Below are 22,755 nucleotides of genomic sequence, written 5' to 3'. Positions count from 1 at the left end.
GCAGATATAAATATGAGTCAATTTTTTAGATTCAGGTCATACTGTTAGCACCACCCCAGGTTTACTGCAATCAACACATCCCGTTACAATCCCCTCCACTGGATACGAACCATCTTCCACAATGGCAACTAAGATCCCATCAAGTGAGTTGCTTTGAAATTATTTTTTGTTTGCTAGTCTTGGATTATTTTGGTTTAAATCTGAGGTGACTTTATATTGGAGTTTATGGCTTTGAAATGTCTTTACATGTGTAGAGTTCTATCTTCATGAATTCACTCAAATCTTTGCACCATACGGAACTAATACAGGAAACCTAACGAAGAAGCTGCAGCAAAATTTGTTTAAAGCGTTTAAATACTCTAACAATATTGTCAAAGACGTGTTGGTAAAGAGTATTGCCAATGGTTCATTTGTAAAGTAAGGGATTTGGTGACATTACTGGTTAGTTAGGACAAGTCCCGAAAGGCAGTGTTTATATTCCAGGTATTACGTGCAGTATAGCACCGAAAATTTTCAACCACCAGCAGTTTTTGTTGAATTTTATCGTAACTTTGTTCAAACAAACCAATTTCCCTATTGGTTGCTGCAAGGAATACCTAAATCAAGTACTTTGCTTTGTATTTATTGTTATGTTGTACTTTTGTTGCATTTATAATTTAAATTATTTTAAAGCCAACTGTCAAAGCGAAAGTCTGGGAGGATTCGATTTCCCTGAAGTGTATTTGAATCAACTAAGCTATTCTCAACAGAAATGCAAAAAAGGTTTGCATCAAATTATCTTTACTAGCCACAAATAAGCTAATTCAACCATTTTTTTAAGGTTACTCTCAAGCGTCAATACGTTGTATTCCTACTAACAGTCTATTGTCATACGGCGAACTTTATTCTTCAAAATTTGATATTTCGAGTTTCATTTCCATTGCTTGCAACACGAGCGTTGCTGACATTAAGGTCGGTAGTATTTTACAAAAATAACAAAGGTCAAATTGCCTCATCTCTTTTCAGGTTAAAGCATCAACATTGACCCAAGAAAGTGTGGAGGAAGCAGCAAGTTCACTTCAAATCATCACGTCTGGTCCAACATTGCAAGACAACGAACTGAAAGAATCGATCGAAGTTGTTGATTCGCTTGTTCAAGCGGTGAAAGAGGGAAAAGTAAAGGTAAGAAATGTGATGTTGGATCTGAATTAAAACTTTCAAAAATCACGTTTTTAATAATGAGCTTCATAGGTTACAGAAATTTTGCTACTTAACGTTTTCGTTACGACGTCGCATCTTACACAATCACTTCAATCTTATCAAAGGAATCAGCAAGTTCCAGCTAAACGAAAAAAAAATTTACAAACCATTGCAGAAACCTTGAGTTTATTTGCTCACAAGTTTGTTTTTAAAAATGACACAGAACCAGTTATTAGAATCAGCACTAACACCATTGCAGTGGAGGTAAAGAAGTTTTTTACAACCTTGATAATGAACCATCAACACATCAGTTAATAACCATGTAGAACATGCATGCAGTTACGATGTGAAAATAACAGACAAGTTGGTTCCAGTATCAAAATCAGCTTTAATTCATAAGTTTACAAAGATTTCAGATCATACTCGGAAAACAAATTATGGTGATATTTGGTTCGCCCCGGAAGACGAAGTCGATCTTCTGGCCGGTAACGTTGCTCCCATTAATATCACAATTCCAAATTCGGCTTTATCACTATCTTCCAAAAACTCCAATAAAACTGATTTGAGGACCGTCTTCATTCTCTACAAGGGAAATACCCTGTACCCATCCGGGAACAAAGAAGTGAAATATGTGAGTATATAACAAACTTGTATTTCCGATGTGCAGTGTTTTATTCGGAGATACTTTACTTTTAGGTTATCACGGCGGAAATTGGTGACCAGTCAATATTCAACCTGAGTACACCAGTTTTAATTGAGCACACAAACGAGAAAAGTGATTACGGTAAACGAATTCCGAGCGAAGACCAGTTGAAGGTACTGTACAGCCGCTTAAGTATATCTATATATAGTACCACATTTCACGTAATTTTGATGCTTGTAAAGATACGGAAAATTCGACAGCAGTGCGCATATTGGGATACAGATGACTTTGGTTGGAAAACCGACGGCTGTTGTCTTGACAACACAGCGAGCCCTCCTGTTTGTAAATGTAACCACTTGACAAGCTTCGCTCTCCTTGTGGTAAGAGAGAATGAATAGTGCAAGACATCATGTGGTACTTGTGAGTTATTTACAGTCAACAGTAGAAGTGCCGACGAATAAAGTTCTCTCCACTGTCAGTGATGTTGGATGCGGACTCTCAGTTTGCGGATTTATTGCAATCCTTATCCTTCATCTGCTAAACAGGTCGGCCAATCCCCACAAATTAAAGTGGCCTTTTCAAAGATGCATTTAAACGCATAAATTTTTAATGTTAGAAAACAATGGAAGAAATTTCCAACTCAAATTCAACTCCACGTTTGCATCAATCTACTTGTCGCCTACATAATTTTCTTGTTCGGAATTTCAAGAGTAGATCACCCGGAAACATGCACAGCTATCACAGCAATGATGCAATACACATTCCTAACAAGCTGGATGTGGATGGCTGTGTACAGCCACAAACTATATACTGCACTAGTGAAGGTGGAAACTGCCGTTAACACTTTAACTTATTAATAAAAATAAAATATATATTGTTGTATTTTAGGTGCTTTTCATTGCTAGCAGCAACTATATGGTAAAAGCTTGCATTTTCGCTTATGGCATTCCTTTGGTAATTGTCAGCATTCATCTAGGTTTGACAATTGGTTATTTTGACAAAAAATTATTTAATGAAGATTTTTGTGAAGAAGGTAAGTTTGATATATTTGCTGATTGTTGACCTTCCAGCTAGTATGAAACTCCTGTTGCTGCCAGTCATATTGCAGTTTAAAATATACTGCTCTTCTGGCCTAAAATTTACGTGCTGTATTGTTACGACGTTTTGTCCGCCATTCAGCGAGACTTCTTTTTGATACCGCAATTTCAAAATAAACTACACTAAAACATTCAGGGGCAAAAAAAGAAAAGGACTAGTTGATACTGCTTATCAGATCACGTGGCAGAGGCAAACATCTAGTGTTTGTTTTACAGAATATCTTCCATCAAGCTATCGGGCTGAGAACATGTGTTGGCTTCACGGTCATTCACTTTACTTTGGCTTTCTACTCATTGTAGGCTTGGTTTTGATAAACAATATTGTGATCTTTTCCCTTGTCTTGAGAAACGCGATTTTCCGGCGCTCAAACGTTAGTATTCGACGCTTCAGAAAGAAATTTAATTTAAACTTTTCTTCTTGTGTTTAGATACAATCATCATTATCATCTGGACAAATGAATAGAAACCAATTGATAATGGCATGTACTCTTGCATTTACTCTTGGCTTCACATGGATTTTGGGATTTCTTGCGATGTTTTCGACAGATCCTACATACAACCAAGTCATGAACTGGTTATTTGGTTTGTTCAACTCTACGCAGGTAACCTAAAATAGAAATAAATTGCGTAAATCAACTCAAAACTAAAATTATTTCACATTTATTCAAAGCGGAATTACTAAAAATGTGTCCCAACAATTTTAGAGTTTAACATAACGCGACATCTTAAAACTGAATCCCAAATAATTGTTTAGTGGCAGATTATGAAACATTATGCCGCCAATGAAAAGTAGTATTTCGTCATGGTCCATTAACTTTTAGGGAGTGTTTCTCTTCTACATCACCTGTGTAAAGAGGAAGGACATGTTTGTCTTCTGGTGGAGTCCGATCCGGAGGTGTCTAGGAAGATTCAAAATAGGAAAGAAGAAATTTGCAGAAAGAGAAGCAACATCCAATGCTACTCCCATGACAACTAATTCCACTGGAGTACCAACAACCATCTCTGGGCAACACTAACTGTTACCTTGTATCATAAAGCCTCCCAATATATTTATTTTTGACTTAATTTTTAATTTTCAGTTTTTCTTCCATCTTGTTTGTGCTTCCCAAACCAAGCTCTTACGTGTGTTTACTTGGTTATATTAAAGAACGGCGTTGTATTTGTTGTTGCTCAGTGAACAATTAAATCTGAATAATAAATGGAAATTATTACTGACCACAGAGTAAAACGTATGAGTAAAACATGGTATGCTTTGAGAAGTTTTCGTCATTATCACTGACAAATTAGTCCTCAAACAATGAAAACACAATGATTCCCTCACGAAGAGTCACGTATCGCGTTAGTTGGTCATTTGGCCGTGCTGTACGAAGCGTAACCCTAGTAGAGTGTTTTAACATAGCTTATCAATGTAGTATTTCGAATAGTCATGCAGTATTTTGTATATAGTTTGTCTGTAGGCTTCCTCTACGTGAACGTTTTTATTACACAAGTAACGGAATGAATCATTAGAAGCGCTGCCAGTAGAGTTACTAATACGATGCCACACAATCCCTATGAATAACAAACAAAATGAATAACCAGCACTCACGCGTTGTTTTCTATCCAGAGGTCTTTGTTATTCCTTCATTCGCATGCTGATCGCCTTGTATCGAAGATGTATCGTCTGCTTTTGTTTATTCTCTGGTGTGCTCCATTCATTGTTGGAGGTAAGTGATAATATTAGGTTAGAAATGATTTATATTGAGCAATCAAAACTTGTTGATAGTTTGAAAAACCTTAATTTCTCTACAAATACTAAAAACAGTAACAAAAACCGTTGGTTTAAATAAAGTCACTGACTCTCTATTTACCTGAAAAAGAACTGTTATAATGTAAACGTCGCCTGACATTTAGTACAGCATAAAGAAATGTGATTGACAATGTAAAGTTTTAATATTGGTCGTGAAGATTTCAGCGTCATACTTAGCCAACAAGTCAGCACTGGCCGTAAATGTTTGTTAATCTTTTATTTATGTATTACGCCATGAGATTTGGTTGTTTACATAGAGTTTATAAAACAACTGCTACTTCCAACAAACTAATACAAATAATGTGGATGATACATACTGGTACATGCTGGCTTTAACAATTTCCATTACACGTTTGCCTTCGACAACTTTGTCATAAAACAATGTAAGAAAAAAGTTTATCTTTGCATTGAATAAACGTATCAAACGTTAGACGACCGCGGTCAGTTACTGATGCCTCATGGAGGAAGTCTAATGTGGTATAACACTACTTTCTGTCTTCTTACTTTGCATTAATTATTACCTACGTGAACTTAACACAAATTATTTGTTACATCAATGACTGATTGATGTAAGTGTATCGAGTTTCCTTCGGAATTATTCAAATTATCGGATGGTTGTGTAGCGAAAATGTCGCATTTCACTTTAATATTTGTGTTGTGTATTTAAATTACTTTTTGTTACCGTATGCGAACAACGCACAAGAGCATTCTCGGTTTCCTGCGCTCTCGTTTTATCAAATACCCCTTTGTTTATATTACCGCACTGCACTCTGTATATTTGCCACACTATGTAACGCGCCAATTGTTCACGTGTCGTTTGCTGATTGGCTGGTGGCAGAAGTGCTGCGAGAATGCGATGAGTCTTGTGGTGGGCGTCGTGCTGCATGTAATGATTTTCGGAGGTATTTAATGCAAGGCATCTGCAGGAAACTGATGAAAACAAAGGATAGTGCGGTGTGTTTCGCGCATATGTAATAAAGAGTGCATTAAATAAACAACACAAATAATTCAAGAAAGCATAAAAAAGTATTAGTACAATGTGTTATTTTCGCTACAGTTGCTTCAGGTAAATATAAACTCATCACATATTTGATTTCTGTCTTTATATTCGGCAGATACTTTTACTGTCTCCCAAGAAGGTTCCTCTGACCCTGATGCAACTCACATGCCACAAACTACTACTTATTATAATCATATGACAACAACACCAACAACAACACTAAACAACCCTATATCACAAACAACAGATTCAACTACAACGTTAAACATAGAAACCAGCAATACACCATCAGGTAAACTAAATATATTTAACTCATATATATTGCAAGAATCTTTCAAAATAATCTTGAAGTTATTCACTTGGGAACTGCCTAATTACAAAACGCATTATTAAAATTTGTTTTTAGTTTGTTCGGTAACACAAGTAAACAGCTTGTTTATTTTCTGCTAGTTTATATCTAGTGGGTTTAACAAAGACACTAAATTTATATTGGAAAATATTTTTTAAACCTTATATAACATCAGCTGGTATCGTATACGATACAAATTTATGTGAACTCGGATATACGAAGTAGAGTTTTAACATTGGTCACAAAGATTCTTCCGCCAATAAGTCACTGGCGTAAATGCTTTTTTCCTTTTTTTTTATTTATTACACCAAGAGATTTGGTAGTTCACATAAAGTTTATAAAACAACTTGCTACTTTCAACACACTAAAAAAAAATAATGTGGATAACACGTATGCCATTGGTACATGCTGGCATTCACAATTTACATTACATGTTTGCCCTTCATAACTTTATCATAAAATACTGAAACAAAACATTATAAATTTGCATTCGGTAAACGCATTAAACAGACGACTGCATAGAGTTATTGATGCCTCATTGCGGAAGTTTGACTCTGATATTACTTTGCATTTATTATTACCTACGTGAACTTTAAACATTTATTGCACCAATGATCAGTATAAGTAAATCGTTTTTTCTTCGGAAGTATTTATATCATCAGACGGTAGCTTTAGGTAAAGATGAACATTTAACTGTTGTGTTTAGAATCTGCAGATACTTTTACTACCTCTCAAGAAAGTACATCTGATCTTGATACAACTCACATCCCACAAACTACTATATATTACAATCATATGACAACAACAGCAGCAGCAAAAAACCCTACATCACAAACAACAGATTCAACTACAGCGATAAACATCGCAACGAACAGCACACCATCAGGTTTGCCTATTTAAGACAAAGCAGATTCGTGACGCTTTTTAGTTTGTTTCTTGATAGAAACACATAACCCACATGCTTATTTTGCATGTGAGAGCGAGTGGTGAAACTGCGTGCGACGATAAGCAATGTAAAGTACGCTTCACGCTTCTGCAACATATTTCATATTACATATTTTGTTTACAGCCTGTTTTCGCTTGTGATTTGATAAACTAAATCATCGCATTGTTAACCTGAGAATTAGATTGAATAAACACCCCCAACAAAACAAGTACATCAGCCCAATATTTTGCGCAACTTGAAAATCCATAGCAGCATAATATGCTTTAAATTTCTGATTTTCTGATTTACCAGATGACGCATGTTTTCTTGGAACACACAAGTGCCACATCGAGGCAATCTGTATCCCAACAAATGGTAGTTATACATGCAAGTGCAAGGATTGGTTTGTTGGTGATGGCTATGATTGCAAGGGTACGTTACACCTTTGTCAATTTTCCTGTATATTGTTTTCCATTTCGACTGCTGCGACTTTAAGACAAACAGCAGTCAAGGAAGCTTTAGAAATGCTGTCTCGTAAAATGTTTGACTTCTGTGTTTGACATCGAAAAAAATCTACTTACTGCAACAAAATCTGTTTTTCCAGGAAAATAGTAAATGGAGGATTTGTTAGATTTTTTATGGTTGCATTACGATTGTTTAGCTCCATATTTCACAGTTATTTTTCCCACAGGTTACTGTAACGTCAGCTGCCCCAGCTATTGTCATAAGGGGCATTCGCTTTTTGGCAGTTGCGAAGATGGTCCGCATGGCTATACTTGCTTTTGTGGGTTTTCAACAAAATCAGGCAAGTTATTTTTAAAAAACACTTCTTTGTTTTATCTTAAATGCGACAGAACTTACAAAACTGATTCTCTACAGATCCTCCTATCTTGAGGAACATCAACGTCAAAAAAGTGTCGTTTTCCGATGTTTTAGTGACATGGGAAGTAGGAAATGCGCTTTGGGTTTCTGTGACACCCATCCCTTTGCCAGGAGACTACGGATCATCATTAACGGCTGCATATTTAAATGGTCTCTCTGCAAATCAGCAATATTCAATACATGTAGAGGCACAAAACTACCTTGGATCGTCTACTCTACAAACCCTGTACTACCATCGAGGTAAGATCGGTTACAAGTAAATAAAAGAATAAGTTCATAAGGTTTCACCGCAGACCCACAGCAAACACAAAATATATCAACGTCGACCGATGACAAAAATACAACGGATTTTTTCCCATGTAACAACGAAACACATTGTTGCCCTGGGTTTGTTATGAACGCTTCAAGATGCCAAGGTTTGTTACGTTTCTACTCAAAATTTAAAAAATGTGGGCTACAGCATTACAGTAGTTAATTTTCGGCTCTGAGCAAATTATTTCAAGCCGTGCGCCAGGAAGTAGGCGCCTTTATGTTACTTAAGATTGATTCGGAATCTCTAAATTCATCACAGATATTAATGAATGTGCTTTGGAGATGCACGATTGCCACATTGAAGCGACTTGTTTAAACACAAATGGAAGTTATGCGTGCAAGTGCAGAGACTGGACAGAGGGAGATGGAAAATTGTGCATTGGTATGAGAACAACCACATAAACGAAAATATAAGCAAAATGCAAGTACCTTACGAAACGAAGAATGTTTACTTCCATGTATGAAACTAAGCTACAAAAAAATTGCAAAGTGTGCATTAAAGAAAACTACATACATGCAGAAATTTGAAAAACTTACTTCAGTCGGAAATTGATGAAATGTAATTTTATGAAATAAGTTTTCTTTTGATTATTTGCAGGGTATTGCAATTCATCTTGCAAATGTGATCGAACTGTAGTAGGAGCAACCTGTCAGTTTATGGGTGAAGGTATGAGAAACTCGATTTACAATTTAATCATATACTGTCGTTTTTTTAAATCCGATCCTTTTTGCACTATAATACACATAATCCTTCGCAAGCTTACTTTTGTATGTGCGAAAACTTGGTAACTATAAGCGTAATAGAAAATGTGTCAATATAACACTTTTCAAATTTGCTACAAAAATTCACTACCTTTTTTCCAAGTCTAAAGTGATAGTAAATTAAGGGAGTAATTTATTGTTGTAAGATCCAAAAGTAAGAAGCTTGCGGGTTCCATGGAAGAATGATACCACAGCCATAGTAGTTTGGGAACAAGGGTTTTCTACACAAAACAGAGTTAATATCAGTGACGGAAATATGAGTTTGGAATACAAAAACATAACGAGACAGATTTCCTTCATAAACCTTAAACCCAACACGACGTACAACGTAGTTGTAAAACCCATACCTTATTTGGACATCGGAAAAAAATCAATACATTTTACCATAGGCGAGTCGTAAAAGGGAAGAAATCTAGAAACTAAATCATGTATCATACATTTCTTACAGTGGCTGACAACCCTAGGAATGTTTCAAATAATTCAAAAGTTTGTATGCAGTCAGATTCTCCAACATGTTGTGATGGATACGTTCATGCAAATGAATCTTGCGAAGGTTTGCAACTTCATGTTACTTTCTAAATTTCTGCAGTCATAAATCGAGAAAATTGTTTATTTTCGCCATAATCTTAATGTTGATTGTAAAAATCACTACACAATTTAAATTTAGTTTCAAATTTAAATATATTATGCAAGTGGTTGTTTGTGCGCTAATCTGTTTGTCAGATTTTCGCGCAATCGTATTTTTGTGCATAAATTGTATGCTGATTCCAATAACGACTCCTTATATTGATGGAGCTACACCAACCGCGTCATTCAAGCTGATGATGGCATAAGTTCTTGTCGAAACGTTTTTTCAAACATGACAATGTTAATAACAGTATGGGCCAGTGTTTTTATTACCAGACAATATTTTATTTTAAATATTGTTGTTTAAATGTTCCTTGCGTTCAATATTCAGATTCAATGCCCAGAGCTGAATATTTCAGATATTATTCGACTTTATACGCCCAGGTCTTACTGGCAGCCGTATACTTTATACACAGATATAGATGAATGCTCCACGGAAGCACACGATTGTCATATTGAAGCAGATTGTATCAACACAAATGGGAGCTACATATGCAGGTGTAAGGACTGGTTTGTGGGAGATGGAAATGTTTGCGTTGGTAAGCAAAATTCAACTAATGAAAATTACTCGGTAAAAACTAAGTCATCTCTTTACATTCGATTTTGCAAAATGCAAAATAATTCCAATCTGAACCCATAAAATTTTTTGCTATTTTAAGGATATTGTGACTCGTGCCCCGGAGTATGCTACGAAGGAGCATATGGATATACTTGTTTTTGCACGTCACAATGCACAAGTAGAGTGTCACAATTATTCTTGAGTTTTGCTTTTAAATTAATTTGCGTGATTTTAAGACAAACCGAAACTCCTCGATGTTCGCTTGATTTGGGAAACTTCCACTAGTCTCGCTTTTACTTGGAGAAGTGGAAACGCGATCAGAAACATTGCAAAACTCCAAGGGCCGGAAACAGAACATTGGCAACATAATTTCAATGAAGCAGTTTTTACCAAATTGCAACCAGGAACAGAATATAACTTCACTATATCTGCCCAAAATTTCGCTGGACAATCAGTTTTCCAAGGCCTATTTTACACTTGTGAGTAATAATTTCACTTTAACACAAAAACAGATACTGTGGCAAATTTGTGTAGTCTAGCCGTTTTACTTGCGATATGTACGTTTGTATTTTAAGATGGTAATCCACAGCCATTCGTAAGTTTACAACTTTCATGTCAAAACAACTCTACAAACTGCTGTGATGGCTTTGAGCGTAAGAATGGAAATTGCACAGGTAGTATTAAATAAGGGGTTTGTTTTACTTTTGTGATTGTTTATTGCGTAATAATAGTAAATGATATCGAGTCACGCGCTTGTGTGAAAGAGTTATGCTGACGAAATATCACCGCCTGTCATAGCACCAGAACATCGCACCGGAAGGTAATGGGTTGCGAAAGACTACCGGACCATGCTATCACTTTTTAACAAAAACATTGATGTACGCAGGAATTGTGTAAAAATTCACGCAACAGATTCACAGAACGGCAACGATATTTCGTTTAAACTTTCGTCATACTGGCTATTTATATGTTTTGTGTGTCTTTACAACAGATATTAACGAATGTGAAACCGGGACTCATTCCTGTCACAAGAAGGCCACTTGTCACAATGTTTTGGGAAGTTACACTTGCAAATGTCATCCAGGATTTACTGGTGATGGGGAAACTTGTGTTGGTAAGATAGCCTTTACAGAAGGCTTTTCGCAAGTTACCAAGGATGGTTGACATTAACAAGGATCGTTTTAAGGGTTTTGTGGCAGTTTTCCCCCAATTCATATCTCTCATTGGGAGCATGGTATTTTTCCAAGCTGTCGGTTTTACGGGACATGCACAAATGGCGGCGTTGGATCTACGTGCGAATGTACATCAATTCTTTGTGCAGGTTTTAATAATTACTTGCACGACCGCATTATATCTTAATTACATTGCATTCAGGAAATATTTATAACCTACGGGTTACTTCACGATCAAAAGTGTCGCTAACATTTTCATGGGAGAAAAGTAACAAGGAATATTTTCTGTGGAAAGAAATGAGACTTTATGAAGTAGTCAGCAACAAAATTATTGCTGTCTATTACGGATTTGAAGATATGCAAGCTACTTGGCAGTTTAAAGCCTAGTACCATATATAGGTTTTCCATATATTTGTATATAGCACACATTATCCATAGCACACATTATTCGACCGCAACAGGTATATAGAATATCGTCAAGGTTGACGAGGAAAAGTTATTTATTTGTTTCTTTAGTTTCAGAGTCGGATGTTACTGCCATTGCAGTTGGAGCCAACAGTATACTTATATCGTATGGCCCAATAAACGGAACAGAGTACTATGTTATTGCCTTCAGCTCAAGTAGGCATTTTTAAAAGTTTCTACATATTAACAGTTTCGAGTTATGAGTTATATAAAACAGCTAATAAAAAATAAATGCGTTCAGTTACAATCATTGTTTCTCAAACTTTTTCCAATCACGTACCGCTCATTTGTTTTTTAATACACTGCGTACCACCGTATTACTATACCATAACTGTTATGACATAACACCAATAAATAACAATTTAGCCAATATCACCAGTTGCTTGGATTTCTTTATTGTGCATTTGTGACGCAATAGTATCAACGTGAAATTGTTGCACTCACAAATACACAATAAAGAAAACCGACATCATGTATATGCAGCGGTTTTGGCTTCTGCAAAGTGCGGCAAATTGTATAGAGTAGACTAAATCGCGTACCACTTAAAAAGCTCTCGCGTACCACTAATGGTACGCGTACCACAGTTTGAGAACCACTGAGTTACATGATAAGAACTAATTTCATACGTTTACTGCAGAAAGTTATTCAGGAAATATTACAACCAACGATCTCCAATACAATATTACCTGCCTATATGAAAGCACACAATATGAAATAATAGTTTTCTTCGCATATGAAAGATATATTGAAGAAGTGGGAAGTGTTGTTGTTACGACAAGTATTTTAAACACAGTTAATATCAAGTTGTAGTCATCTAAACTAACAACACTGAATGGTTTCAGAATCCTCGTTGAATAATAATTGCAATTCAACTACTTCTTGCCATGCAAATGCGACTTGTATTACCACAACAGAAAGTCATAAGTGTACATGCAAAAGCGGATTCACTGGAAATGGAATATGTTGTACAGATATAAACGAATGCGATCCCCATTTGTGCAGTACTTCGGCTACTTGCATTAATACAATTGGCAGCTACGAGTGTAAATGCAAAACTGGATTTTCTGGAGATGGGTTTAATTGCACGGACATTGACGAATGTGGGGTGAAGCTATGCCATCTAAACGCTTACTGCAACAACACTATGGGTAGTTATCAATGCACGTGTGACTTTGGATTTACTGGGAATGGATTTCAATGCATGAATTTGCTTCAATGTACTTGCGAAACTAACGCCATATGTCTTAAATCAAATGACAACTACAATTGCTCTTGCAAAAATGGATATTATGGTGATGGAACGTTCTGTGAAAGTAAGTTCGAAAAAAATGCAAAATGTGTTGAACTAATGACTTATATTTGGCAAAACAAATTGATAACAAAATTTTGAATTTTACCTGTGCAATTTCAGAGTTATTTCTTCATGAATTTAGTCAAAATATTTCTCAACACTTCAATAATAAAAAAGATATAACCATAAAATTGCACGATGCTCTGCTCACACGATTTCAGTTTAAAAACAACTTTGTAAAAGGAATATTCATTCAAAGCATTTCTAATAATTCCATGGCAAGGTAAGATACAATTTAACACTTAAATAAGCGCAGCCTTTAAAGATCTATATATTTTAATAGATATTACGTTCAGTTTACTGATGGATTCCGGTCGCCTGCACAATTGATGAATATTTACTTACAATATCACAAGTCATCACTCGAAGAATTATCTTTAGGCGTGCCTCGAAGTGGTAAAGATATTTACGTTATACTTACATTTCCGTCTATTGTATTCTCGTATCGTTGTCGTTTAGTATCGTGCCATGCAAAGAAAATTGGGCGGTTTGACTTTCCCAGTGCTGGTGTGAACATAATAGGTTATTCTCAACAACTCTGTCCACAAGGTGATTGCATAACTCGACGTAATATGAGGATATGACACATATTTCTTAGTAGGTTACTCCCAGGCTTCGATAACATGCGTTCCAGTTATAAAATCTGTCCCGCATGGCGAGTTGCATTCGGCACAGTTTGACGAAAAAAGCTTGTTCTCTGTCAACTGCAAAACTAACATCAGTGACATTAAGGTGGGTTTGTTTTGTGCATAAGTTAAGTTCTTCAGCCATTTTTAAATGTGGGGCAGGTAAACTTGTCAAACATGACGCAAGAAATCGCGGAAAGGGCAGTGGGTGTGCTTCAGATTATAACCTCCTCAAACTCTCTTCGCGAAGATGAGGTGGCAGAAGCAATGGAGGTTGTCAATACTATACGTCAAGCTGTGGCTGAGGAGAAAGTTAAGGTACAAGAGTTGCATGCATGTTTCGTATGAACGCATACAGTCCACACATCTTTTGCAATTGTATTTTTCTAATTTCTTTTGTGATATTTTATAACATGGGGATGATTTTGGTTCTGCCGTGTAAGAGATACCACTTGAACTTAAGTTTAAGATATTTACGTTCCATCATTTTTCTCCTAAAGTTAGGATTAGTTGTGTTTAAGTTAGTATGAACCAGTTGTGTCTCAGGTCACCGAGTTTTTACTGATGAATGTTTTTACCACGGCATCTCATGTGACTGAATTACTGCAAATATCACAAGTGAGCGGAACTCAAGGCGCAATACAACAAACATCTTCTCAAACTGTGTTGGAAACATTGAGTTTATTTGCTCACAAATTTGTCTTTGGAAACACAACAGATTCTGTGATTGAGATAAAAACTAAAACGATGTCGATCATGGTAATGTTCTAGGATATTTGTTAGCTCTTAAAAAAGGACTCTCTGGCGAAATTTTACGTAGTTTTTATCTAAACAATTTTGCTACATCAGTGCTTGAAGCAGCACCACTTTCTGAGGCCTAAACATATTTTGATTGAAATTTACAGATCACAGAACAAAGAAAAAACACTACGCCGGTGAATGTTTGGTTTGCTCCAGAAGACGAAGTTGGTCTTGAAGAAAAAACAGTTACTCCAGTCAATATTACTGTTCCAAGCTCAGCTTTGGCTCAGGCTTGGAAAAACACAAACCAAACAAAATTCAACATTGTGTTTTTTCTGAACAACGGTGACGCACTTTTCCCCTCCAACAATGAAGTCGATTTCGTGAGTTTGTCAGGCTTTTATAAAATGTATGACCAAATATCTGCAAAGTGATGCGTTATTTCGAGTTTATGTAGGTTGTTACTGCTGAAGTTGGTGACAACAACATTTCCAACCTTCAAATGCCGGTGTCTATAGTTTACGAGCATGAAGAAACTAATTACGGGGACGAAATTTCAACATCTGAAGCCCTTAAAGTATTTTACTTTTCAAAAAAACTGAACAATATTTTTACGTCTTTAGCGTAAAGACAAAAGTAAACTCTAAAGTGTTTTCCCAAAGATCAAACGAGTTCAACAGAAATGTGTCTACTGGGATACAAAGTCACTTGATTGGAAAACCAATGGCTGTTGTCTTGACAACACAGCGATCCCTCCTGTTTGTAAATGCAACCACTTGACCAACTTCGCTCTCCTCGTGGTAAGTGTGTTCAGTTCAAAAAGGTTTGTGCTTCATTTAATCTGCTGTTTTTTAGTCAACAGTGGAAGTTCCTAAAGACCTCGTACTTTCAACAATCAGTGATATCGGATGCGGAATCTCACTTTGTGCAATTGTTGTCACCTTAATTCTACATCTTATAAAAAGGTTGGGAATAGCTGATTTTTATACGTTTAGGCCTTTTTTATTGAAGTATACATATTTTAGGGATCAATTAAAAAAACTACCGATTCAAATTCAACTCCACGTTTGCATCAATCTTCTTGTCGCCTACATAATTTTCTTGTTCGGAATTTCAAGAGTAGATCATCCGGAAACATGCACAGCTGTCACAGCAATGATGCAATACACATTCCTTACAAGCTGGATGTGGATGGCTGTGTACAGCCACAAACTATATACTGCACTAGTGAAGGTTGGTTTGATCAAACTGCTCCTATAGAATAACTTTTTACTTCTGGTTTAGGTGTTTTCCGTCACCGGAAACAACTACATGAAGAAGGCTTGTGTTTTCTCATACGGACTTCCGTTAATAATAGTTGCGATTAACCTTGGGGTGACTCTTGGATATTTTGACTCACGACGTACGAACGAGGATTTCTGTGGCAAAGGTGAATATATTGTAAAAATATTGCTTTCTGTTAAAAATAACATATTTGTATGACAGAAGACGTGAGATACCTCCCTTCTAGTTACCGGGCTGAGAACATGTGTTGGCTTCACGGATATTCACTTTACTTTGGGTTTTTAATCATAGTTGGTCTGATTCTGTTCAGCAATATGGTCATATTGTGTCTGGTGCTCAAAAAAGCAATATTCAAGCGAAAAAAGGTAACTTTAACTACAAGCTGTGTTATTTTGTGCAAACTTTTTTATTTTAAGATTCAATCTTCTGCATCTGATCGAAGTAAAAAGACTCAAGTGATTATGGCTTGTTGTCTGTCAGTCTCTCTCGGTATGACCTGGATATTTGGATTTTTAATGTTGTTCTCAACCGATTCAGTTTACAATCGCGTTCTCAACTGGCTCTTTGCATTGTTTAATGCTTTTCAGGTACATAGTTATACTTGTTTAACATCATGCCGTATAAAGGGATTGATACTCTTCATTTCAACTTACTCCTCTCGCCACTTCGTGTCATAGAAGCATTGTTGAGTTTACCAAAAACTTGAAAACGTCTTTTTCCTGACCTCTTTCGATTAAGTCGTTAGATAAGTGGCAGGGTGTCCAGAGTTGCAACTTGCATTGACATGAGAAAGCACATGCGTTTCCATGTAATGCCTCTGTGTTGTCCGTCAGCTAATTCCATGTACCTCCTGATAGCAACAGTGAACATGCATTCTAGCTTTGATCTTTCTTATCTTGTGATTTTTAAATATTTTTCCCACAACCCTTTCGTTACAGGGAGTGTTTCTCTTCTACATCACCTGTGTAAAGAGGAAAGACATGTTTGTCTTCTGGTGGAGTCCGATCCGCAGGTGTCTCGGAAGATTCGAAATAGGAAAGAAGGATGATTCTAGACGAAACATGACAACCACCACTGCATCCAAGGCAACCGATTCTAGTAGAGGTCCAACCAGTTCCACAGATGCAACAAAATAAATTATGCTTTGGATTTCATTTTATGTTTATTATTTATTGACTTCTATAATTCGTGACAGGGTTCAAAATGTTTCCCATATTTCAATTTGTAGATATTCAGTTTTTTTTATTCCTCGTAGACATCGTTTATCAGGCGCAGCTCTGTGACTCCCAATGACTGAAAACTTAACATGTTGTATTGCTCACTAATATTTGTTTTTCAATCAACGAATTTTGTAAGTTTAAATCTTTTTTGCATACTTCTTATTTTAAAACCAAATTGCTAATTCTGGAAACACTTTACATCCAGCACCACAAGCCATCACTAAACATAGACGACATCTCCAAACCACTGTACCTTTTTAACACATGGTCCTTAATGCAGCTCGACACATCTGAAATGATGACGTCACTGCCGAGATCTAGTGCAGTTTCTGTCACATGATGTTACCCTTGTGTATGTTTTTTTTCTGCTCGTTCAGTTACCAGCCCACCTCAGTGCTTTGTAGTTGTAACTCATTTCTAAAATGTACTGATGATGGACGCAGTTGTGTTCAAAACGTCTACTAAGCATGATTAACAGAATAATAGCTCTGGCTTTCATATTTATAATTAAAATTTTTTGTTCATATTTTTGCATATTATTATCAATAATAAAATCATATTTCATTATTACTGCTCACAACTGAAACGTAATTGAGAAATATTGAAATGCTATAGTAAGGAGAAAAATGGATATTGGTTTTAATGCCAGTGATATTACATCGACAGCTAAACGCTTGCTTGTTTGTTGAAAAAGCGGTTTTCCTTTAAAAAAAAGGACTGGATTTGCAATTAAAAAAAAAATACTTGGGCATGCTTCTTTGTTTTTTCTTCCATTTTGTAATGCAAAAGCACCTTTGCAGCGCACATAAATAGAGTTCTGGGAAATTAAATTCATTTTTGACAAAACTTTGTATTGACAAAACTTCCCCTGTTGGTGGCGTAAAGGTGCTGTGTTTTCACCAAATAAATTGTCGTTTAAATGTTTGCTCAAGGAATGTATGCATGACACGTGAATACATAACCTGATTATGGCCGCATAACCTAAGCAACAAAATGCGTTTTTGGCGGCAAGGTGCCACATGCATTCTCGCACAAATTCCACCTCACATTTTCTACTACCGAATACGTCATGACTCATTTATAACCAAGTTTCCTGTATGGTGATGGCTTTACTAATTTACCTGATATCGCATTTGGCATATTTTCCACATCTGTCTATTTTCTTTTTTTTGCTTTTTGTTATTTCTAAAGGCAATTGGCATTCATTAAACTATGTTATCTTGTATAGCCACAGACTGTGGTGTAACCGCAGGTTGTGAAGGTTATATGTCACACTTTTCTGTTTACCTTGGCGCCATGACAAAATTTACAAAGAACGATCACTTAAAAGACTTGAAAGAAAGGAAACAAAAAGGTTATTATTAGTAGGGCAAGATGAGATAAAGATAGAAAAGTTGGGTTCGTTTTCCTTTCATTTTTAGAGCGAAAGCTCTTATGTAGACAAAACTACATCGTTCTCATGGTTTGGATTATTTTAATTTTAAGAGATTTCCTATTTTCAGGTTAAATTGTATTGCATGCAGATACGCGTGATAATGAGTTCCATTTGATTTCTCATTCGGCAGAGGAATTTCCACCGTTTAAACATTAACTTACAGCTTTGTTTGAAATCTTTAACCGGCAATATTTATGTTGTGTTGTTCCAAGAATAACACGCAACCTTTTCTCAGTAAATTTCCCATTAATGAAATTATGTTCATTTAAATGTACATGCGTCCATACAGTGATCAACACACACCAATATCTCAAAGTTGGATAAATGTAGATTTGTTAAAAGTGGAACGTTTCGTAACTTCATTCATTAAAATAGAATAAAACCTTTACTACTTATACAGACGCCCGTTGCTGATACATGAAAAAAACAAATTAATAAAGTCCTGGTTGCATTTCTAGAAGATTTACATAATAACACATCGCTTCTTCTTTTCGGGTACTTCGTCTATACCTAAACTTCCCGATTCTCCCAGATGCGCATCTTTGCCATCGTTTCCTTCCGCCTCAACCAGCATCATGTTTTTCAGATTACTCGGCTTGGTTTCTCCGTCCGATTGGTTCTGCAAATTTGAAACGATGTTTGTTTACAACAATGTTTCGTTTCTTGTCGAAACTGAAGCTAAAATACCTGATAGCAAAATGTTTCATCTAATTCTCCACCCATTGTTTCCATTTCCAACTCAGATCATGCGAAGAGTTCCTCGAAAAATGTTCGACCTTCGTGACTGTGGCCAAAAATCAGAGCTCTGCCTTTAAAAGGCGTTTGAAATAAAAACAATTTTCACAACGCATAATAGGTTTCCAAGATACGTGTATTTGTATTCTTGTTTCCAGGACACCAACGGTTGAAACGCTTTTGTCTGAAAACAACGGACTTCTCCCACAAGTTCGTAACTCCTCCTCCACGTAAGCAAGTAAATCCATTAAAAAGTCGGCAAGCTAGGACTTGCCCTATGAAATGAATGTTAAGTCAGCAAAAAATCAATATTGCTTCAGCAATTTAACTGACAGGTGACCTCTATTTTAATTTGGCCGGGTCAAAATGAGCTTCCATCCCCATCTGTTTGTCCTCGTATCTGTGGCATATTGAGTTGGTTAAAATGCAGCGAGAATAAATAAATATTACGTAGAGAAGAAATTACATTGATGTTTTGCCGTTTCGCTGTGATTGCATCAAATAGAGTTGACTGTGTTGTTAGGACTGGTTTGTTGCTTGTTCAAGTTTGGAGGAAAGAAATCAGCATTTTCTCGATTTTTTGCTCGTGTGTTAAAAATTTGCAACTGACTAAATTTTAACTGACCGACAGCATGTTATTATATTGGTCTGTTACTAACCATTCTCAGCTTGATTGGTGGAAAACTTTCCGACAAAATACATCAAAACAGTTGCTAAAGTTCAGTATAAGCCTACACAAATATACAAACATTTTGACCAAACTTGGTCAACAAGTCCCGATACAGACTAACAATATTTCATAAGTTAACATACGATAGTGAATTACCGCAAGACGTAATCTATTTAAAATAAAATCCAAATTAGTTGCAGAACGCCATCATGTGACCGTACGCTCAGCCCGACCACTGCCACTAAAGGTCGACAATAAGCGATTTTCGTTTTCGAAGAAATCATTGAAATGGCGATTTATTCCAAAAGAAATCATTGAAATGGCGAAACATATTCCAAGTAAAAACCTGATCGTGCTTTAAGTCTAGAATAAACTGGGTTCGAATCCCGAAAGCGGGAAAAAGCAATTGGCAACATTGGTCAAAACGCTCGACCCAACCATACATATCCGAATTCAAGATCGCTAGAAGGATATCGTTGGTACGAACCCCGGTGGAGCATACAAAGTCAGTAGAAAAGACAAGGGATTGACAGCATTGATCGTAACGCTTTGCAGGTCTGCCAAACAAAAAAAAAGCAAACCTTTTTCAAATGGTTCAGTCGATCAGTCAAAAGGAAACCATTGCTTTCGCTGCAGTGATCAGACTTTCGTCTGGTTTCTCAGAGATCTGCTTACCAAGATTGTTTAGATACCCATTTATGTTCACTTAAACAAACTAAATCCAGTTTAATTCAAGTAGACTGGAAATGAGCATGTTGCCTTAAAATACCATGGATATATTTTTCATGCATCATGTCCATATTTGTATTAATTTATTGAATCGTTGTGAGGGTTAGGTGATATAGATTTCCCTTTTTTGCCGATTCAACGCAAGTAACGGACGGTTGGATACGCTTTGTTGCGCTTCGCTGTCAACTTTCGCGCAGGGATTTAACTTGCTATGGTTGGGTGAATGCTACTCATCCGCAACATCTCCAATATGGGTTAGACTGGTATTTTGAACACAAAATAAGCAGTCTTGGGTATTTGGATCCAAGCTCAGCTACCAATGACAAATAAAGGTTTGCTTTCAAATGCCACCTTTTGAAATCTGAACAAACAGAGTGTCACTAATATTACGGGCTTGACAACATAATGTATCCACATGATGTAAAAAACTCAAGAATTTGTGGAAATTTTATCCTTTAGCAAACATCTGTGGGGTACATAATCTAAATTCAGTTACCTTCCGACGCAATGAACCACATAACCATGTTAATGATGTGCTTATTCCCAAGCTTTTCACCCTAAAGATTCACCTAAAAAAGCACACGAGGCGATCAGCTCACATACAACATCTAGTGGTGTGAATTAATTTTAAACATGGCCACACTGTGACGCTGTATATCTATTCAGAAGTCGGATTTTCCCTGCATTGGCAATATTGTTCCCGGTCCATATCCCAAGTAGAAAACCTGATCGGGATTCATGACCAGGATAACGTGGGTTCGAATCCCAGTGTGGTAAAAAATATGACCACGTGTGGTGTACAAATTTTGGTCCGGAAGAAATGAGTGTGCCCAGGATGCTCCATATATGAATGTTGACATTTTGAACACACCATGTGGAAAATGAATGTTGAAGTGTACAAGATTTCGGTATGTTACATTTTGTTATATGTAATGTTCTTTACTCAATAAAGTGGTTCCCAATTAGCTTAAATATAAGCATTCACCTGAAAACAAAGATTTGCTGATATAAATGTAATCCAGTATAGCTCAATGAATTGAGTACCGGTCCGAAATTTTCCGAAGTTAAAATTTTAACAGTAACGTGTTTTTCTCCTACGAATGCTGCACCATTGCATCGAAATATTTTGACAACGTTGGAAACGAAGAGTAAAAAGAAGCAAAGTTTGAAATTGGGCTCCAACCGGTCGTCTGCGAGCCGAAGAGGTTTTTTATGTGGTCTCAGCAAAGAAATTTTTGTTCAATGTCGCAGCGCCGATGCGTTTTGTGTGGATGCATTGTTATGTTGACTTACCTGCCTCTACAATACGTTTCCTCTGCCTTTCTTATAAATAGTAATGCGCGATTATCTACACTAAACTTATGACCTGTAAGTATAGGTCTGTTAAAACATAGATGGTCCTTCAGCCGAAATTGTTGGACGTTTCTTGTTTCAACAAACTTCCCATGCAAAAAAAAGTTAGTTAAACGCACTCAACTTCAAATACGTGTATTTGCATTGCTAGTTACCGCAGGATGACGCCATAGAGTTAGTATGATGAAGTCGTATTGTTGATTGTGGTTGGTTCCTCAAAATATCACGTGACCATGCGCATACAATTTCTATTGTTGCCATGGATCCAAATTGAAGGAGCTTTAAAACCCTTCATTTTGTTACATTAAAAAATCACAAAAAAACGACGCGTGAATTTTCTCCCAAACCTGGTTGTTTGCTTTTGTATCACTACAAAAGCATCGGAAAAGATAGTGGCATTGCATTGTTAACATGTTTTTTGTGAGTGGGAACGAATGCAAATGGACTTCAGTTGTTATCATTTTAGTGATCAACGTGTGCCACTTATCTGACGGTTTATGCGAGTAAATATGTTTTGCGGCGCTTACTTACACAATACACTTTGTTTAATATGCCTGGCAGATGGACGTTTCCCTCAATGCGTCTGCGCAAACAAAGGGCAGATAGACAAACCACAATTTTCCATTTCGAATTGTTCAGTAAATTTCAAATATTATATCAGCGGGTTGATTAAAACCCGCATATTAGGACTTTTTTTCTTGACTTGACAACGACCCAACTTGTATTATTTCCTTGTTTTGTGTTTATAGGTAGCAATTTATGCAAGATTTTATTAAGAATGCAGATTTGATGTCAGCTTTTAAGGAAGTGAAGCAACAATATCAAGCAGTTTTTGCTGGAAATGTTTGGC

The 22,755-nt window shown here is 36.4% G+C and overlaps 1 protein-coding gene and 2 long non-coding RNA genes across 3 annotated transcripts; 1 reads left to right on the top strand and 2 right to left on the bottom strand.

Annotated features, from left to right (window-relative positions):
• The first annotated feature begins 77 nt into the window (after nucleotides 1-77).
• On the top strand, nucleotides 78-3,944 carry LOC145897643 (adhesion G-protein coupled receptor G7-like). Its single transcript, XM_082986028.1, has 16 exons — nucleotides 78-143; nucleotides 255-417; nucleotides 484-605; nucleotides 673-762; nucleotides 821-958; nucleotides 1,013-1,161; nucleotides 1,231-1,443; nucleotides 1,589-1,810; nucleotides 1,876-1,995; nucleotides 2,065-2,202; nucleotides 2,258-2,367; nucleotides 2,439-2,646; nucleotides 2,711-2,855; nucleotides 3,136-3,290; nucleotides 3,348-3,521; nucleotides 3,741-3,944. Exons 1-16 carry the CDS (start codon nucleotides 122-124, stop codon nucleotides 3,933-3,935), a joined length of 2,364 nt encoding a protein of 787 aa, XP_082842154.1. The 5' UTR covers nucleotides 78-121; the 3' UTR covers nucleotides 3,936-3,944.
• Nucleotides 3,945-3,966: 22 nt separating this feature from the next.
• LOC145897678 (uncharacterized) lies at nucleotides 3,967-6,531 on the bottom strand. The gene is made up of 3 exons (XR_014402397.1): nucleotides 6,423-6,531; nucleotides 4,508-4,996; nucleotides 3,967-4,106 (listed from the first exon to the last, which is right to left on the bottom strand). It is a non-coding gene; the product is annotated as an uncharacterized LOC145897678 (long non-coding RNA).
• An 11,744-nt stretch (nucleotides 6,532-18,275) lies between these two features.
• LOC145897675 (uncharacterized) lies at nucleotides 18,276-19,199 on the bottom strand. Its single transcript, XR_014402394.1, has 2 exons — nucleotides 19,106-19,199; nucleotides 18,276-19,037 (listed from the first exon to the last, which is right to left on the bottom strand). It is a non-coding gene; the product is annotated as an uncharacterized LOC145897675 (long non-coding RNA).
• Between the last annotated feature and the right edge of the window lie 3,556 nt (nucleotides 19,200-22,755).

The sequence above is a fragment of the Ascidia mentula genome, chromosome 4 (genome assembly GCF_947561715.1).
Source record: "Ascidia mentula chromosome 4, kaAscMent1.1, whole genome shotgun sequence".
NCBI classification, from domain to species: domain Eukaryota; kingdom Metazoa; phylum Chordata; class Ascidiacea; order Phlebobranchia; family Ascidiidae; genus Ascidia; species Ascidia mentula.
Note: the sequence above shows the minus strand (reverse complement) of the source record. Positions and strands in the feature narration are given on the sequence as shown.

Bases quoted from the DNA above. Each gene is read 5' to 3' on its own strand.
- LOC145897643 (XM_082986028.1), top strand. From the start codon at position 122: ATGGCAACTAAGATCCCATCAA. The intron at 763-820 runs GTTTGCATCAAA...CATTTTTTTAAG, and splicing joins TCAACAGAAATGCAAAAAAG to GTTACTCTCAAGCGTCAATA. The intron at 2,368-2,438 runs GTCGGCCAATCC...TTTTAATGTTAG, and splicing joins ATCCTTCATCTGCTAAACAG to AAAACAATGGAAGAAATTTC.